The 19,059-nt window shown below is 46.0% G+C and overlaps 1 protein-coding gene across 3 annotated transcripts in view; it reads left to right on the top strand.

Annotated features, from left to right (window-relative positions):
- The window catches only part of SETD2 (SET domain containing 2, histone lysine methyltransferase), a 132,212-nt gene that overhangs the window by 84,230 nt on the left and 28,923 nt on the right, over positions 1-19,059 (top strand). For all 3 annotated transcript variants that reach the window (XM_014596092.3, XM_059729257.1, XM_059729256.1), the window contains exons 15-18: positions 8,038-8,713; positions 14,600-14,734; positions 16,215-16,354; positions 18,552-18,663. In XM_014596092.3, coding sequence (XP_014451578.2) covers positions 8,038-8,713; positions 14,600-14,734; positions 16,215-16,354; positions 18,552-18,663 — 1,063 coding nt within the window. The remainder of the gene's footprint in view (positions 1-8,037; positions 8,714-14,599; positions 14,735-16,214; positions 16,355-18,551; positions 18,664-19,059) is intronic.

Here is a 19,059-nt window from a genome sequence, read left to right as displayed (position 1 = left end):
GAGATTCAGGGCTCCTGAGGCAACTCTCGGAGACCATAAAAGCTAAAGAGGCGGTAGTCATGGGGGACCTAAACTACCCGGACATCTGCTGGGAGACGCAGACAGCAAGGTCCCATCGCTCACGCAGGTTTCTAACCTGTGTCCAGGACCTCCACCTGACACAGGAGGTACACGGTCCCACTAGGGGGAATGCCATACTGGATCTGGTATTGGCAACAGGGGATGACATGGTAGGGGACCTCCAGATCGGTAGCCATTTGGGAGACAGTGATCACCTAATAATAGAATTCAACATAAGACGGCAAGTGGGTAAGGTAACTAGTAGGGTGAAAGTGCTAGACTTTAGGAAAGCTGATCTCAATGCACTCAGGCGATTAGTCAAGGACGCACTGCAGAGTAGGAGATTTGAAGAGATGGGAGCCCAAGAAGGGTGGCTGTGCCTTAAGGAAACGATCCTTCGGGCACAAAGCAAGACGATCCCTGAGCGAGGCAAAAGAGGGAAAGGGGCCAGGAGGCTCCCCTGGCTGACCAGAGAAATCCAGGGCAGCCTAAGGGCCAAAAGGGGAGCACATAAAAAGTGGAAACAGAGATCACCAAAGATGAATATACCTCCTCTGCTCGTGCTTGTAGGGAGGCAGTTAGGCGGGCCAAAACTACCATGGAGCTGAGGATGGCAACCCAACTAAAAGACAACATGAAATTGTTTTTTAGATATATAGGGAGTAAAAGGAAGGCCCAGGGAGGAATAGGACCCCTGCTAAATGGGCAGAAACAATTGGTGACAGATAGGGGGGACAAGGCTGAACTCCTCAACGAGTTCTTTGCCTCAGTGTTCCTAAGCGAGGGGCACGACAAGTCTCTCACTGGGGTTGTAGAGAGGCAGCAGCAAGGCGCCAGACTGCCATGCGTAGACCCTGAGGTGGTGCAGAGTCACTTGGAAGAACTGGATGCCTTTAAGTCAGCAGGCCCGGATGAGCTCCATCCGAGGGTGCTGAAGGCACTGGCCGATGTCACTGCAGAGCCACTGGCGGGAATATTCGAACGCTCGTGGCACACGGGCCAAGTCCTGGAGGACTGGAAAAGGGCCAACGTGGTCCCCATTTTCAAAAAGGGGAGGAAGGAGGACCCGGGCAACTATAGGCCAGTCAGTCTCACCTCCATCCTTGGTAAAGTCTTTGAAAAAATTATCAAGGCTCACATTTGTGAGAGCCCGGCAGGGCATATTATGCTGAGGGGAAACCAGCATGGGTTTGTGGCCGGCAGATCGTGCCTGACCAATCTAGTCTCTTTCTATGACCAGGTTACGAAACGCCTGGACACAGGAGGAGGGGTGGATGTCGTATACTTAGACTTCAGGAAGGCCTTCGATACGGTATCCCACCCCATACTGGTGAACAAGTTAAGAGGCTGTGATGTGGATGACTGCACAGTCCGGTGGGTGGCGAATTGGCTAGAGGGTCGCACCCAGAGAGTCATGGTGGATGGGTCGGTCTCGACCTGGAAGGGTGTGGGCAGTGGGGTCCCGCAGGGCTCGGTCCTTGGACCGATACTCTTTAATGTCTTCATCGGTGACTTGGACAAGGGAGTGAAGTGTACTCTGTCCAAGTTTGCAGATGACACAAAGCTATGGGGAGATATGGACATGCCGGAGGGCAGGGAACAGCTGCAGGCAGACCTGGACAGGGTGGACAAGTGGGCAGAAAACAACAGGATGCAGTTCAACAAGGAGAAATGCAAAGTGCTGCACCTAGGGAGGAAAAATGTCCAGCACACCTACAGCCTAGGAAATGACCTGCTGGGTGGCACGGAGGTGGAAAGGGATCTTGGAGTCCTAGTGGACTCCAAGACGAACATGAGCCGGCAGTGTGACGAAGCCATCAGAAAAGCCAATGGCACTTTATCGTGCATCAGCAGATGCATGACGAATAGGTCCAGGGAGGTGATACTTCCCCTCTATCGGGCGCTGGTCAGACCGCAGTTGGAGTACTGCGTGCAATTCTGGGTGCCACACTTCAAGAAGGATGCGGATAACCTGGAGAGGGTTCAGAAAAGGGCCACTCGTATAGTTAAGGGCCTGCAGACCAAGCCCTACGAGGAGAGACTAGAGAAACTGGACCTTTTCAGTCTCTGCTAGAGAAGGTTGAGAGGCGACCTTGTGGCTGCCTATAAGTTCATCACAGGGGCACAGAAGGGAATTGGTGAGTATTTATTCACCAAGGCGCCCCCGGGGGTTACAAGAAACAATGGCCACAAGCTAGCAGAGAGCAGATTTAGACTGGACATAAGGAAGAACTTCTTCACAGTTCGAGTGGCCAAGGTCTGGAACGGGCTCCCAAGGGAGGTGGTGCTCTCCCCTACCCTGGGGGTCTTCAAGAGGAGGTTAGATGAGTATCTAGCTGGGGTCATCTAGACCCAGCACTCTTTCCTGGTTATGCAGGGGGTTGGACTCGATGATCTATTGAGGTCCCTTCCGACCCTAACATCTGTGAATCTACTAGTGTGGCAAAAAGCAGGAGCAAGAACTCTCTGGTTGGTCTAGTTTGTATTTTTTTTTTTCTTCTTTCCTTTTTAGCAGTAGTGTGTGTATAGTTAACTTTCCTGTGTATCTCCTGTTATCAGTTTTTCTTATGCTGGATAGACATGTATAAGCATCAACAGAGAGCAGGAAAAACCCTTCCCTTTAAAAATCCGGAAAAATTATTTGGACGTGCTTTTTAAAGAGAGTCGTGACAGAATCTGTTGTCTTTCTCTTCCTTTTTAATTAGCCACTTTAAAAAAGAGATAAATTTGCCATTGTCCCTGTCAAATCCAAAGAAATCAAGCAAGTCATGTTTTTCTGAAAAAACATTCCAGTTTCCCCATGGTATTCCCTAACAAGCAAGTTTGAAAGACCCACATAAAAATTAGGATACAGATTCACAATCCTATAATAGTCAATTTGGAGAATGAAAGTAAAATGGCTTGAGGCAAAAGTACAGATAGATGAATTACTAATGTGTATAGAGAGACGAAAAGGCAAGAAGCAAAGGGAAGTGTGAGAGAAAGTAGACTGTGGGCTGATACTAGGACCTGGCTGCCTCTGTCTCTTCCCATCAGCAGGCCGTGGCACACCATGGGTGAAGCTCCCCACCACCCTCCTGTGGTGTGGGTCAAGTCTGCCACTGCCAAAGCCCCTCCATTCTGGGGCATATCCCAATGGCTCTCTGGGTTGGATTCAGCCTCAGGGCCATGGGTTGCTAACCTCTGCAGCAGCAAATGATTGAGCATGATTGGAGTTGGATCTTGGAGGCTGAGAACTTCTTGCACTACATCTTCAAGTGTCTTTACGTTCCGATCTTCCAGGTACGCCCTGTGCAGACCAGGGGTGGCCAACCATGCCGCAAGTGGCACAGGTAGCCTGTGTGGCATGGGGCAGGCCCCCTAGCAGCCAAAAAGGCAGGGAGCAGAAAGTAGAGAAGCAGATGGGGCAGAGGAAGGGGGATCCGAGTGACACTTAAGGAGGGTGTAGGGCTTGAGTTGTGGCATGCTTGCCAAAAATGTTGGCCTCCACCGGTATAGATGATGACGGTGTATAGGAGGAAAATCACGAGGGCAGCTGAGCAAGCACGAAGCCTGGAAAATGAGATTATTACCCAGTAAGGCAACTTAACTATAAATCTGACTCTTCCTAGCAACTTGAAACATACTGGACATGATAAGTTCATAGATTCATAGTTTTCCTTTGTTGCATGGGTGGGCTGGGTGGTCGCATCTCAAGTTTTTGAGAATAAGGTGGTAAAATTTCAAGGAGTATTACTACCCATTTGAGATGCTCTAAAAGTGAAACCCTATTGGAAACGCAAAGGTTTTTTCCTCCCAGATATCAGTCACGCACACACCCAAATGTAGTACTGCTGGTTTAAAGTGTACATATGTACATATACATATATATATTCCTTGAAAATAGCTTCTGTGCCACATGGTTGGGGAAGGACTCAACAGTGGTGACCTGGAAAAGGTTCAGCACATCAGAAGTGTGTGTGCGTGCGCATGCACTTCTGATGTATTGAACCTTTTCGAGGTTACCATTGTGGAGTCCTTCCCCAACCATGCAGCACAGTAGCTGTTTTCAAGGAAAATTTAGATTCTTGTATAAACGCATGATCCTGTGATTTAGGTCTCCAAGGAAAATGAATATTGAGAGCTTCTTAATAAAATGGCAAGCAAGATGATTAGGTGCTATAATATCATTAACATTTTAACTTAATTGAAAAAAAAACCTGGCCCAGGGCCCTGGATGGGAAATGATGTTTACATCTTGGATCAATGGAGCAAATAAGTCATAAGAAAATAGACGAACATGACGACATACCTATTCCACTGATTAATGAACGTGTAGATGTGCCCACTTATGATCAGGGAAGCTGGTCTTCTCCGATTTAAAAAAAAAACAAACAAAACCCCAATTTTTGGTTAAAAAAAGTAACCCCAAATCCACATTTTTCCGTGATTAAAATGAACCACCACTATATATACATCTGTATATTAGTGTTGTTTAATTTAAATTGCAGAATAATGTGGATTTGGGTTTACTTTTTTTTAACCCAAAATTGGGGATTTTTTTTTTTTAATCAGAAAAAAACAGGATCCCCACTTATGAGGAACCAGGCACAGCTAACCAAAAGCAGTAGCATATGGAAAACACAAACCCTAGACAAGACAGAGTTCCTTGGTTAAAACCTCTGTCCTCCTTTCTGCCCAATTCCACACTTTGGTTGATCATCCTTCACTGCGCTCTGGGCCCAGATGTTAAGTTCTTCGAGGTAGGAGCCATGCCTTATTCGTTCAAAGGCCATACCGTGTTTCTGATGTTTTATGAATGGTAATAACTTGGAAGGAAAGGCTGAGGTTTTATAGCTTTTCTGTTAAGAGTATTTTAACAGTAACTAGAAGGATCAATGGCTGGGCAGATCAGTCAAGGGTGTGTGGGGCTGGGTGGCTGTTTTTGGAGAAAGAAACAGCTGCACAGAAGTGGCACGGAGGTAGCAGGGGAGAAAGACGATCACCTGACGGGCATGGCTCGCGTACAGCAGATGGGACGGCAATATTCTGTGAACAGGTACGTGTTTGAAGAAGCTTGCTGTGTCCCCTAGGGCTATAAGCAGACAGGCATGTATTATATCTACAGTGTAGTAGAGTAGCATAGATTTGTGCCATATCAAGCTAAAAAAGTAGTTCAGCGGGATCAGGGGGACAAAGCTGATGTCCAAGTCAAAAGAACCAGCTCCCTTTGTGATTGCTGCATCCCATGTAAGACCCGGTGTGCAATTGCTGCATCCTGTGGAAGACCCAGAGACTATTGGTTAGTGGATGTATTAAATTTAGTATCTGTAATTGCAGGTACTAACTTAATGCTCCGTAATCAGCACTACTGCACAGTGGCACTGGCACATGGGTTTTTTGTGCCACAAACATGCAGTAGACTAATTCTACTGCGCATTAGCATGGTTTTTGCCAGCTGTGCTCATGCTCAGTTGAATCGGTCTACTGTGCCTTTAGCGTCTCGTGTAGATGTGCCAGGGACATCTGTTGTGTTTTGATGGAAGCGAAAGGAGGACATTTGAGAGCACAGGGGTAGAGGGACTAGAAATAGCATGATGGAAAAGGAAGGTTGGTCAGGTTGAGGTTGGGTTTTGGTGGCATGTAAAGCAGATGGAGGCAAGAAGTAGGGCAGAGGCAGACGCTGGGCTAGATTGACCAGCACAGAAAAAGAACGAAGTTTCCCATTAATTGAGTTCCTAAGTCCATGTTCATGTGACCAAGCACTCATAGCTGCTCTTGGTATATATGGAAACAAAAGAACAGCTCTTTTGTGATGTGTGTTTTTTGTCACAATACAGTATTGAGATGTAAATTGGGTACATCAGTATCAAGCTAGCTAGATTAAGAACAGATTGGGTGCTTGTAGCTATGCCCACAAAGCATTTTCCTTCGTTGCTCCTTGTTTTCGCGCACTTCTCAAAATATCCAACTTTGATCTGAAATTTTCCATCCTTTGGTGTCTGACCAAAGTTAACTTCTTCCTCCCAGTCCCTTGGAAAAATCTGGTTTGTGTTTCAGCTGTTTTTCCATTTCTGGGTGTAAAATGCTATTACTGTTTTCAAAAAGAAAAATGTCTAGCTATGCTTTTAGACAGATCTGTGGTCTAGTAAACAGCATAACTTTTAACAAAAATCAGTTGCTTATAATTCCATTGTTCTTTAATAATGTCTGCAAAATGGGCTGGAGACTGGTATTCAGAAAGTGTACTAAGGCTCTTAGTACATTAATGTCAGCTGCTGAGGAAAGCATGCACACAAAACCTTTTTTCTTGTTACATAAATGCCTGAATCTCTCCCTTTGCACCCTTGCATTGCTCCTAAAGTTAGCAAATACAATTTTTTTCTTTCTCCAAAAAAAAACCTGGACCCTTCTAGTTACAAAAAACATTAGCCAGAGCAGGTAATTTATAGGACATTTTGGCAAGTAGGTTATAATGGAACCTCAAAGCAGCTTTCAGCACTATCTTGTTGACTGCCAGGGAAAGCTGTAACAATATATCAGATTGTCAAAGCTTTTTGCCCCATTTTAAGTTTATTTTACTATTTAAGTGTATTATACCACTGTGTGCATTAGTACCATCTAATGGGTAAAGTAACACTTTCGTCTCTCTGACCATACTAACATCCTCAACAACCTTAAGAAATATTGTAGAGTTGTTCTCTTCCTCTTCCCTCCCCCTTTTCCATATATATATATATATTTTTTTTTTTTTTTTCCTTTTCTTCCTCTTGCTTTCTCATGTCTTCCTTTCTCCTGTTGCCAACGCTCACTTCAGCCCCCGTCTGGGAAGCACTACAACAGATGCACTGTTAAACTGTACAGCAGTTTCTCTTGGGCTGTATTGAATGAACTTTTATAGACTAAAACGTATATGCTGTGCTGAGGGGGATAATTACCTGTGCTTTGCTGAAAACCTTAAGTTCTCCGACAACCTAAAGCTGCACTGTAGCCAAGAAGATAGAAATCTTCAACAGGGATCATTAAATGAGGGGGACAGCAGAGACACAAGGTTTCACCATATTTTGGATGCCGCTAGTGCTAATGACTTAAGTCACAATTAAGACGCAGTCAACATACTGTAGTCAAAGACTTGTAGGGTTGCTGTCACAAGAGCTGTCACTTGTCCCCAGTCGTACGTAACATTTTGCACTGCAAGACGGCAGAGGCTCCCAAGGTCTTGCCTGCAGCACTTTGTTCATGAAGATCCAATGGACCTGTTTCCTAATGCTCTTTCCTTTTTCCACGGAGGCAGTTACCCTAGTGCCACAGCCATACTACATGGTCATGGAAGGAAGGAAAGGATCAGAGTAGCTGTCTGTTAGTGTGTGGACCACAGTAGATATCATGTTAAATAAACCCCATGTATAGCAAGTTTCTTTTACTTGAGCAAATGTTAAGTTAAAGAAGCTACGGTGGAGCTCAGAAAGGAAATGTGAGCACAGGCACCTGTTGATTTGAATAAATACTTAATGCATTTTTAAAAATCTGGAGCGATACTGCTTTACTTGGTCATACCTTTGAAAAATAACACTTTTTCCCTTAAAGTTGAGTTGCATCACTGGATTTGCTATAAAAGTATGAACAAGAGCTTTGACGTTATTTTGGATGCATTCCACTTTTGAAAAGGAAAATGCAGCTGTGTGCTTGCATATACAGCTGTGCATGCACATGTGTGTCTTGTGCACACGTGATGAGAAAGAAGTAACCCAGCCCAGGCATTTCCTTATCTATTGTAGCCTCTTAACAATCTGTCTTTTCCTTAGACTAGTCTTGAAGCTAAGAAACCTGCATTCAGAGTTTCAGCTTGGAGCCATCTGTGTTGTTTTGGGTTTTTTTTGTTGCAACTCCTGCTTCCATCCCTTTGGTTTTATAAAGGAGTTATTAATGGTGGTATTGCCTGTAAATTGTATTGCTGCATCTCTAGGACATGTGTTACAGCTCATTTCTCCTTTCCAGGTATGACACACCAGCATCCTCCAAGAAGAAAGTACGGCTCAAGGATCGCAACAAGCTGTCCACGGAAGAACGTCGGAAACTGTTCGAGCAGGAGGTCGCCCAGCGGGAGGCTCAGAAACAGCAGCAGCAACTGCAGAACCTCGGGATGACCTCCCCGCTCCCCTACGAATCCATGGGCTACGGGGGTCCTCACCACAGCTTCATCGGCTATCCCCCGGGCTACCCCATGCAAGCTTACGTGGATCCCAGCAACCCCAATGCTGGGAAGGTGCTTCTCCCCACTCCAACCATGGATCCCATGTGCTCCCCAGCAGCCTATGAGCATCCCCAGACTTTAGTCGGACACACGGTTGAACCGACCTTGACCACGCCGCAGCCGGTACCAGTAGTACAACATGTAGCAACAACGATGGAGGTTACCACCCCTCAGTATGTAGCACAAAGTGACACTGTCGTTCATCAGGAACCTAGCGTCGCCGTCTTGCCAGTGCCTGCACCGGGTCCGGTGCAGGGACAGAGTTACGGCGTGTGGGATTCCAGCCAGCAGACTGTCGCTGTACAACAGCAGTACTCTCCGGCCCAGTCGCAACCAGCCATATATTACCAGGGACAGACCTGCCAGACTGTTTATGGTGTGACATCACCTTATTCTCAGACACCTCCGCCAATTGTACCGGTAACTCCTATTTCAAGGATTCATAATGCATTTTTAGCACAAAAAAAAAAAGGAAGGAAAGGAGTTGGATCACTAGCTGGAAGGCCTTTTTTTTTCCCCAGCTAACATCTCTTGTTGCATTTGACAAGTGAGGAGTAAATTAGCACTGTTGCAGTTAATACTGGTGCAGCTTAATCGTATAATCTTGCCTCTTGGGGTCTGAGTAAAAGCGTTTTTTTTTCCCCAGAAGATTTTTCTTTCTAATCTGCTCAAATGAAGTATATCTTGCTCATTGGGCCTCGGTGCTTAGCTAGCAAAAGATTGTACCAGTTCCACATATGTTCCTTTCCTTTTCTGTTGCTTGCAAATAACCGTTGTAATACACTGGGTAAGATGGTTCTCTAGCAGGGCACGTTATATAAGCAGTCAAATATTACAAGTGTGTAGTCGCTTCACATTCATAACCCGTGGGTGAATATTTAGAAACATCCTTACCTGGAGACCCTGGAGCGTGTTGCTGCATTATAGAATCGAAGGCTGTGTTTGGATGGCTGAACACGGAAATCTGTTCCTGCAGGGGTTCTGCTGACCTAAATTAAGGGTAAAATAGGAGGAATTTGATCATGTCAGAACTCCATGATACCAGGTCTGTGTAGTTTATTTCAGTCTACGAATCTTCAGTATCTTTGACTTCTGGAGTCTGGAGAACAGGCTGACTCCAAACACATCTTAGTGTTCATTGTTCGTTCCCTTGCACTTCCAGATCTAGGTGGTCAGACTCGCCCTGGCTTTTTCTGCCTGGGTGTTTTTTCCTGTTAGCAAAGGCTCTGCTACTGGATCTTCACGGACACTTGTCTTCATGGGTAGCCACGTGGCTTAGAGGAGAACTAGTAACACATGCACTTGGACATCAGGGGTTAATTTAACCCCAGTCAAGTGATTATCACCATCTGATATTGGTTCTTAATATATGTATGATGGCCGGTGACGCAAGCTTGAATTGGTAGTTATCTGCAGAGATCAGGAAGGTGCTTTTTTCCTGATGCGCAATGGGCTGGATGCATTTTAGTGTATTTTTAACCTTATTATGAAACACCAGGTTTGGTCACAGCAGAAGGTTGGTTCACTGCGTCAGCGCCCTCTACTCTGATGATAAGCGAAGAATCATTCCTATGTGCCAGGCTGACATGTTTGCTCATGTGTGCAAGGTCAAGTTGATTGCCAGTTTTAGTTGGAAATAATTTCTCCCCAGGCCAGTATGGTAGGGACCTTGGCGGGGTTTGCTTTCTTCTGCCACCTGCTTTACCTGCTGGGATCATGTGAGCATGACATATCTCCTGCCGTTGTTTTGAAGGCTTAGGCATTAGGAGCACTTTGGTCTCTCCTGTTGCCTACTTGCAGCTTGCATTATCCTGAGGACTGTCATGCTTTTGTCTAACTGAAGTCTCGGGGCTCAGTATAGAGGTATCTGGGTGAAACCGAATGGCTTTTGTTATACAGGAGGTCATACTAGTTATTGTAATAATTCTTCTGGTCTTAAAATCTATGAAACTATTGATTGTTCTGGTCCCTTGTGGACAAGCGTTTTCATCCCAGAACCACAACCACTGCTGGTTTGCCCTCATGACTGCGTTCCTGACAGCTCAGAGAATCACAGACCATGAGGGTTGGAAGGGAGCTCAGGAGGTCACATTTAGTCCAACCCCCTGCTCCAAGCAGGACCAGCCCCAACTACATCATCCCAGCCAAGGCTTTGTCTACCCATGTCTTCAAAACCTCCAAGGATGGAGACTACACCACCTCTCCAGGTAACCTGTTCCAGTGTTTTGCTAGCCTCCTACTGAGAAGGTTTTTCCCAATATCCAACCTCAACTTCCCTTGCTGCAACTTGAGCCCATTGCTCCTTGTCCTGTCATCTGCCCCCACTGAGAACAGCCCAGCTCCATCCTCTTTGCAGCCCCCCTGCAGGGAGGTGAAGGCTGCTATTCAATCCCCCTCGGTCTTCTCTTCTGCAGACCAAATACGCCCAGTTCCCTCAGCCTCTCCTCACCAGTCCTGTCCCTAAGCCCACAACCATTTTCACTGCCCATCACTGGACTCTTTCCAATGTGTCCATATCCTTTCTGTCATGGGGGGCCCACAGCTGGACACAGGACTCCAGATGTGGTCTTCCCAGTGCAGAATAGAGGGGAAGAATCGATGCCCTCCATCTGCTGACAGTGCTTCTACCAATGCAGCCCAGGATGCCGTTAGCCTTCTTGGCACCACGGGCACACTGCTGGCTCCTGTTCAGCTTCTTCTCCATGGTCACCCTCAGGTCCTTTTCTGCAGAGCTGCTGCCCAGCCAGGCATTCTCTGGGATTGTTCTGTCCTAAGTGCAGGACTTCGCACTTGTCCTTTTTGAAGTTCACAAGATTTTCTCTTGGTCCAATCCTTCTATTTGTCGAGGTCTCTCTGAATCCTAGCCCTACTCACCAGCATATCTACTATTACCTCTGGCTTGGTGTCATCTGCAGACTTTCTGGGGGTGCACTACATTAGCCAAGGACAGGTCATGCAGTAGAAGCTGAAGTCTCCCTTCATCCTTGCATGGTCTCATCAGGTTTAGGGTGCGATGGCTGGCTGTGCTCCACCCATTCTGCAGATTACTGGGCTGGAGTCAGCACATCTCCTTCCACAGGTATTGCATACACTCTCCAGTTAAAACTTTTAGCTTTTTCCAAATAACGCAGTAAATGGGACAAAAGATCTTTTGTGGTACATGGGAGAATTTGCCAAGAGCATGAAACTTGTCTCTCATCCATGTTAGGAAATGTGCATCTTTATTCAAGTAGAAACATGCAAAGTGAGAGGGGAAGAGAAAACTAACAGACTTCTCCTTGATCATCAGTTCAAAGGAGAAGGTGTAAAATGAGACGAAACATCTCTCTGTTGCCTATAACTATTGTGTGTCCCAAGTTGAACAGGACTTGTCTTCCATTGGTACTTGAACCTGTTGAGTTACTTCATAGTCTTGGTCTTTCAACATTGCTGACATGTCTACTGCTGCCTTAAACTAGGATTAAAGTATAGTCCTTCAATACCCAGGTACACAGCACCAAATTGTAGAGACAATTGTTTAGTAATTAGGTATCAGCAGTTGGGAACCAGGGGGTCCTGGTGCTCTTCTCTGTTACATCCTTGAATCCCGGAGTTGGGCAAGTCAGTTCAAACTTGTTCAGTTCAGTTCGCTCAGTAGAGACGCAGCATTTCAAATGGCTAATGAGGGTTCGTTTAGTTCAGTAAGGGCCACAGGGTGCCACAGATTAGCCCCACACCCTCCCGGAGTGCCACTCTGTTTCCCCCTGCCCCGTCCAATCTGCTGCCCTGCTTTCTGCTCCCTGCACTATCTGCTGCTGCGCTGCCTGCTGCACCCCCACCCTGCCACGGACCACACACAGAGGCTGCCCATGGCACTTGTCACCCGCGCTCGGGTTGACCATCCCTGATCTAGTTTTAAGCCCCTCTGACTTCCTAAGATATAACCGGCGAGTAGTTCCGGTTGCTGTTGACACTGAAAAAGCAAGGTTTGTGCATTCACAAAGGTGCAGTAGCCGCTTTTGCTAGACACCGGCAGCTGAAAACAGCACAAGTGTCTTGGTTCATTCTTTTGCGTATACCAGCTTAACAAAACCAGCTCGCATCCCACTTCTACGTGTCAGTGCTGATCTTCTCAGTGGAGCCAACGCCCAATGTTTAGCACAGGAATTTCAGTAACACCGAGAAGAAAAAAGGTAGTCGCCGGTCATGGTCTGAAGTGAGAGACTTTCATGGATTACCAGGCTTGGAAGGGACCCTTGTGACTAACCGGTTTGACCTCCTGCATAACACACGCTAGGGGAGTTCATGGGGTGAGTTGTGTCTTGAATGAAAGCAAACTTAAAAAGGAAGAGACAATGCAGTCTTGATTGAAAAATGTCTTGAGTTGGGGAATCCAGTGCTATCTCTGGTTAATTTTTTCAATAGCTGTGCCATACTTTGAATCTTAATTTGTCTACCTTCAGCTTCTTGCCTTTGGACCTTGTTACCTCTTCATGTGGTATAACCATCTTGCCAAACATCTGTGTCATCTTTTAGGTACTTATAGACTGAGATCAAGTCACCCTTTCCCCTTCGCTTTGAGGAGCTAAATAGATTAAGTAGACTTTTCATCCGTCAGTCATGCCAAATGAAGATGTAATTACTCTCTCCTGTTCTACCCATTTTACATGGCTAAGTTACCATGCTCCTGAGCTGAGGGCAGGCTATTTTTTTTTTTTTTAAATCAAAAACAATGTGACCATCTTCACAGCAATTCAGCCAAATGCTATGTAGATGCAGCTTTTCCTTCCTTTCTTATGCCTCCAAGGATCTCATTAGCCTTCTTGAGTGCAGCACACAGGCTGAACCTGAGTCCCTGCTAGCTTGAAGTCTTGATTTTTTTCAGAATAGGTCCACTGTTTCCTTCAGAAGCAATTATCCAGCATTTTTTCAGTTTCTCCCAAGTTTACCCAAAAGTAACGGTTGCCGGAGAATGGAGGATTTCATCAAGTATTAGTTCTGTGTGGTTAAAATCCACTCCCAAGAAATGTCCACATCTTACCACGCTATACTTCACGCCAATAAGTCTGACTCATTTTACAGACACACAGTTGACTAGGGTCTTAGTCTCCAGCAGTCGACTAAACCTGCACTGCTTTAATTGTCCTACCCACACAACGCCCTGGTCAAAAGCATCTGTTCAGTGGAAGAACAAGGTGTCAGTCCTTGAAGCATCACTATGCCCAGCATGTGAGGGAGCAGCTGAAGTAATCTGGAAGATGATGGTTATTGTCTGCTGAAAGGGGGGGACCTGTACACCAGTGTCATCTGTGGAGCAAGATCAGCTATGCCAGGATGTGTCCCAGCACATCTGATCAGCTTCACTGGCATCTGCAGACATCACTGGCGGGGGGCCTTGTCCCATGGGGTTGTCCCCTTGCAGCTTCCAGGGCTTTAGGTCCTGATCCTGTAGGACAGCAGCGCTGGGTGCCATTCCCCAACTCGGGGCACGCATCTGCAAGTGAGCAGGTCTGCAGCCCCCATGGGCATTTCCCCACTTGCAGCTGGAATCCCCTGCAGGCGTTCTCCTGCCACGCCTGCATCTCACTGCTGCGCCTGGACTCGGTGCACACGTCTGCCGGGCTGTCCTAAGTCAGGGTGCAGCAGCAAGATAGACACTCCTCAGGAATCCCCTTGCTGGAGATTCCCATAGTTTGCATCTGCAAGTGGGGAGCCCATGGGGGATCCCTCACTGATGTCTGGTTTTCAGTTACAGGCCCTGAAATAATGGCTTTAGTTAAGATGCATTGCAGGTTTGACTCATTTCAATCCATTTCTTCACCTTAAATAAGTTCATAACAGCATCCATTTTGCTCAGTTCTGCATTTCCTTCTTGCTCCAAAGAAATAAATGCTCTGAGATGTACCAGCTGCAATATTTTTTACTTAAATTCCAGTGAAGGGCCAACAGTGAGACAGATGAAATGCAAGAATTTAAACATGAGAACATAAGCACCATATTGGGTGAAACCACTGGTCTGCCTAGCCCAGCAACCTGTCTCTGACAGTGGCTAGCAGTAGACGCTTTAGAGGATGTATGTATACAGGGCACGTTTAGTGTAATCCATCCCCTGTCATACCCTCCTTGGCATCAACCATGGGAACCCTTACAAGTATATCACTGTATTTTGACTGTAGGAACAGCTTCACAAGAAAAGGAATATCTTGCCCTGCACTGTATTTTAAGATTACAAGCAAACAATACCCTGTTTTTGTACTCCACCTGGGTGGAAAGAAATGGGTTTTCAGATCGGAAATTCATTTTCTGACTCTTCTTGTTTTGTTTCAGAGTTACGCACAGCCAGGTCTTCAGTACATCCAGGGGCAGCAGATTTACACAGCGCATCCACAGGGGGTAGTGGTACAACCAACAACAGCAGTAACGACCATCGTGGCAGCTGGACAGCCTCAGCCCATACAGCAGGTGAGAGTTGATGCATTGAGATGTGAAGGACATGGGAATTTGTGTGTTATTTTCCTGAATCTTGTCTTTTTGTTTGATTTCATGGTGGTTGCTATAGTTTTGCAAGGGACTAATTGTAGGGTGGGTTACAATACCAGCATTCTTTAGGCATGAGATGTAAACCGCCTATCTTCTGAACACAAAAACGGCTCAGGGGCTAGGGCACAGGACTCGTGAGAAGAGGCTGAGAGAACTGGACTTATTTAGTCTGCGGCAGAGAAGAATGAGAAAGGATTTAATAGCAGCCTTCACCTCCCTGCAGGGGGGCTGCAAAGAGGACGGAGCTGAGCTGTTCTCAGTGGGGGCAGATGACAGGACAAGGAGCAATGGGCTCAAGTTGCAGCAAGGGAAGTTGGGAGTGGATATTAGGAAGAACTATTTCACTTAGTACATAATGAAGCACTGGAACAGGGTCCCCAGAGAGGTGGTGGAGTCTCCATCCTCGGAGGTTTTCAAAACCCAACTACTCAAAGCCCTGGCTGGGATGATGTAGTTGGGGCTGGTCCTGCTTGGAGCAGGGGGCTGGAGTAGATGTGACCTCCGGAGGTCCCTTCCAGCCCTCATTTTCTATGATTCTGTGGCTTATGAAGAAGATGTTTCATGAGCAAAGCCTATCGAAGAACAAAACAGCTTTATTCATGTATTGCAGAGCTGACTACTGAAGCCCTGCGTATTGGTACTTGTAGCCCTCTTCCACTGAGAGCTTTACGACAACATATATAGATTTAGGTTCCAGTTATCCTTCAGTAAGAGGGTGCATACAGGCAGCTGATCCATGGGAAAGCCCTGCCCCTTTTACCCTGTGGTAAATTGTTACCCTGGCCATACACAGGCAAGAGAAGGGAGTCAAAGGCACAGCTGATCAATGAGTCCCTGTGCTTTTTGCCTGGCAGCAGCTTAAGAAATGCAGTTTCTTCCTCATCTTCCCAAGGAAAGAATGGTTTATCTATTCCATGTGGTGGTGTTCTCCTGTTCTTTTTTTGAGTGGAGGAAGAATATATCCTTTCCCAAATAACGATTGCAAACTCCCTGGATTTATTGTCTAGCAATTTATTTATTGTCTAGCAACTGGTTACAGTTTAGTATAGATTCCTTTGAAAGACCATCCCTTCTCCGAGAGCACTCATTGATGTGCATGCCCACCTTTCCTATCCTGTACCCAACAGCTTGTATATAGACAGCAAGGGCTGTCATAATCCATCTTTCTTCTGAAAAATGAGCATAAGGAGCATAGGATTGGCAGGGGCTAACTGGGTCACCCAGTTCATCCATTTTTCTGTCTCTCTGTAGACTGTTTCATGCCATTTGCTGTAAACAGGCCTGTAGCTTGTGTCTTCAGAAACAAAAATCACTTGAGCTTAGGCTCAGTGACCGGTCTCAGATCTTGTAACACTATGGCTCCTTCCTGACCTTTCTTCTTTGGTGGGGGGGGTATTTGTAGCCTGAGATGGTGGTGACCAACAATCTCCTGGATTTGCCGCCGCCGTCTCCTCCAAAACCTAAAACCATCGTCCTCCCTCCCAACTGGAAAACAGCCCGAGATCCAGAAGGGAAGATCTACTATTACCATGTGATTACAAGGTAAATGCTCCTCTGGGGGCTGGAAAGCCCTTATTCTACATTGTTGGTATTCCCCAAGTGGCACAGCAGAGTTGCAGGCAGGTAGTCTTTAGTGATTCATTTAGGGCAGGGCTATCAAAGATGCGGCCCACGGAGCTGTCATCTGGCCTGAGGGGCTCCTGGAAGGGACAGGGTGAGCATGAGTGGAGCCTGCTGCTGAATCCCAGGGTACTGGGCCCCCCTGGGGACCTGTTTCAGCAGCAGCAGAGTGAGTGATGGCTGCATTAAGCCCTGCAGTCCCTGAGCTGAAGCCATGCTGCTTACCCTGCTGTCAGGTTCTGGATCCAGCACATGCAGCTCCTCCAGGTCCAGATCTAGCCTATGAGGAGCCCCAGCAAGATCCAGCCCAGGGCACCCCAAGTTTGCACCTGATTTGGTGTCACTGTCAGCATTGGAACAGTAAAGGGCACTCTGCTTTGTCAGGCTTAACGCCGTGTTGATGACTTAAAATCCTATGACACTTAAAGAGGCCCTGGTCATGTTCCATTTTTTAGGCCAGTCCTCTTTCATTCATATCTCCTTTTTAGTTGAAAACAGTTTTCCTTTTGCTTTCCTATCTTAATATGTAATAACATGATGCACAGTTCATGCAGCCCCTTTCACTCTAGCAGTGAGAGCCATGATTTTATAGATTTCATTGATGAAATCTAATTGATGAAATGGATTTCATAGATCAATGTACGTAGCTTGAAAGCTTCTTGAAGCAGGATCTGTTTACCGCCCAGTAAAACCTGTGATGCATTCAGCGCTAGACTGTATATGGTGTTTTAAATCTTTTGAACTTCGTAGACGAGACGGTGGCAATGTGAGATCTTGTCACTTCTTAGATGGACATACGGGCAGGCACGATCCTGATTTGCAATCCTAGATTTCCTCTTCATGCCAGTTGTCCCTGCCTTAAACCTCTTTTCAGCACTGTAGCAAGTCAAAGGACGTGGTGTTGTTTTGTTGGTGAATGTAAAATAGCTTGTTTCTGGGCCTGTGGTAGAAAAAAGTTGATATTTGTCATGCCCAGTGTGCTTATTTTGTAAACTCCATTCACCACCAATGTATAGAATGAAAACAAGGAGTTTTATATGGAATTAAGCTTAGAAAAAAGAGATTTGAGAATTCAGTTTCTTATTTTAAGATATGTTAGCATGATACACATGATGTGTTAGTCATGTGTTAGCATGACTACCCCCCATTTTTGATGCAAATGTGAATGATTTGCATTGCAGTAGTGCCTAGGAGACCCAGTCATGGGCTGGGTGCTACACTAGGAAGACAGGAGAGCATCAGCTCCAGGAAGCTGGGAAGACCTTGCTGATTATCTAGCAGTAACATGTATTCCCTCTGGGGGAGTCTAGTTATCAAAGGCCTGAGGTGCAATTTAGCTGTACCTATTGATGTTGGTATCTTTATACAGTAAATACGCCATTAGTTGCATTGGAAGCTGATGGTTCAATATAATTATTCTTAAGCTTCGGGACAGTTTTCCCCACTGAACGCTTGCTGTAGATGCTTTGTTTAAACTTTCAGTATTCCCAGGCAGTTCCATAAAGAGGCAAACTATATGCCAGCTCCTTCCCCTGATTTGGTAAATATTATTTTACTATTATGCCTTATTGATAGTGGGTTTTTTTTTAAAGAATAGCACAACTACTAGCTTATTAGGAAGATTCTTAAATAGTGTTTTACGGTGCTGAAGGTTGTTTGGCCCATTTGAGTGAGAATTTTTCCCCGCACCCCTCCTCCCAAGACAGGTGTTCAGATTGGGATAGCCATGCGAATACTTCCCATTATGGACCAAACAGCAGAAACTCCGAACGAGAGAGTCCTTTTCGATGCCCTCAGCACTCTCTGCCTTGTGCATTACCGCTTTGTTCATAGTACTTCATTATTTTCCAAGGCGTGTAACACTGTTCATGTCCAAATCCATCCAAATATTTTTTTTCTAGTCCACTTGAGTGAGGGTACTCTGTGTGGGCTCAAATCCAAGCATCCTGCCTGCAGCCAGCTCTTTGCAGAAGGCAGGCAGGGCTGACTTCCATGTGTGGTCTGTGTGTGCCATATATACCTAATGAATGCTCCATCGAGGCCTACATGAAGATCACTTCTTTGAGACGTCTTTGCTACCCCAAATTAAGAGAGAATAACCATTCCTTTCTTTTGCTAGACAAACTCAGTGGGATCCTCCTAACTGGGACAGCCCAGGAGATGATGCCAGTCTTGAACACGAAGCCGAAATGGACCTCGGGACCCCGACGTATGATGAAAACCCAATGAAGGTAAGTGTGAGCAGCAGACAAAATATCCCATCTTCCACCTCATCTTTAAAGGGTGAACAGAAAATCAGGTTTTTTTGTGTCTGCCAGAAGGTGAATTCAGGTAGACCGACCTCCTCTCAGCCATCACAACTTGTTTTATAACGAATTTCATGAAGCTCTAATCTACCTTTCCTCTCCCCTGCAAAACAGACATATTGGGCTATTATCAGGCACACTGCTGCTTCTTTGGCAAAGGCAGAGATACAGTGCTTTAATTCTTAAATCTCCCCTTTTAAGGTCTTGGAGGCTTTTGTTTTCTTGCATGTGGGTACTGTGGCCTTAGAAAGGATTTTTGCTTGTTGATTCAGACATCGTATTTCATGTTGAACAACCATGTTGTCCAGCAAGGAATTCGCT

This window comes from Alligator mississippiensis, chromosome 5, assembly GCF_030867095.1.
Source record: "Alligator mississippiensis isolate rAllMis1 chromosome 5, rAllMis1, whole genome shotgun sequence".
NCBI classification, from domain to species: Eukaryota; Metazoa; Chordata; order Crocodylia; family Alligatoridae; genus Alligator; species Alligator mississippiensis.
The sequence above is the reverse complement of the archived record's forward strand: the minus strand, read 5'-3'. Positions and strand labels throughout refer to the sequence as shown.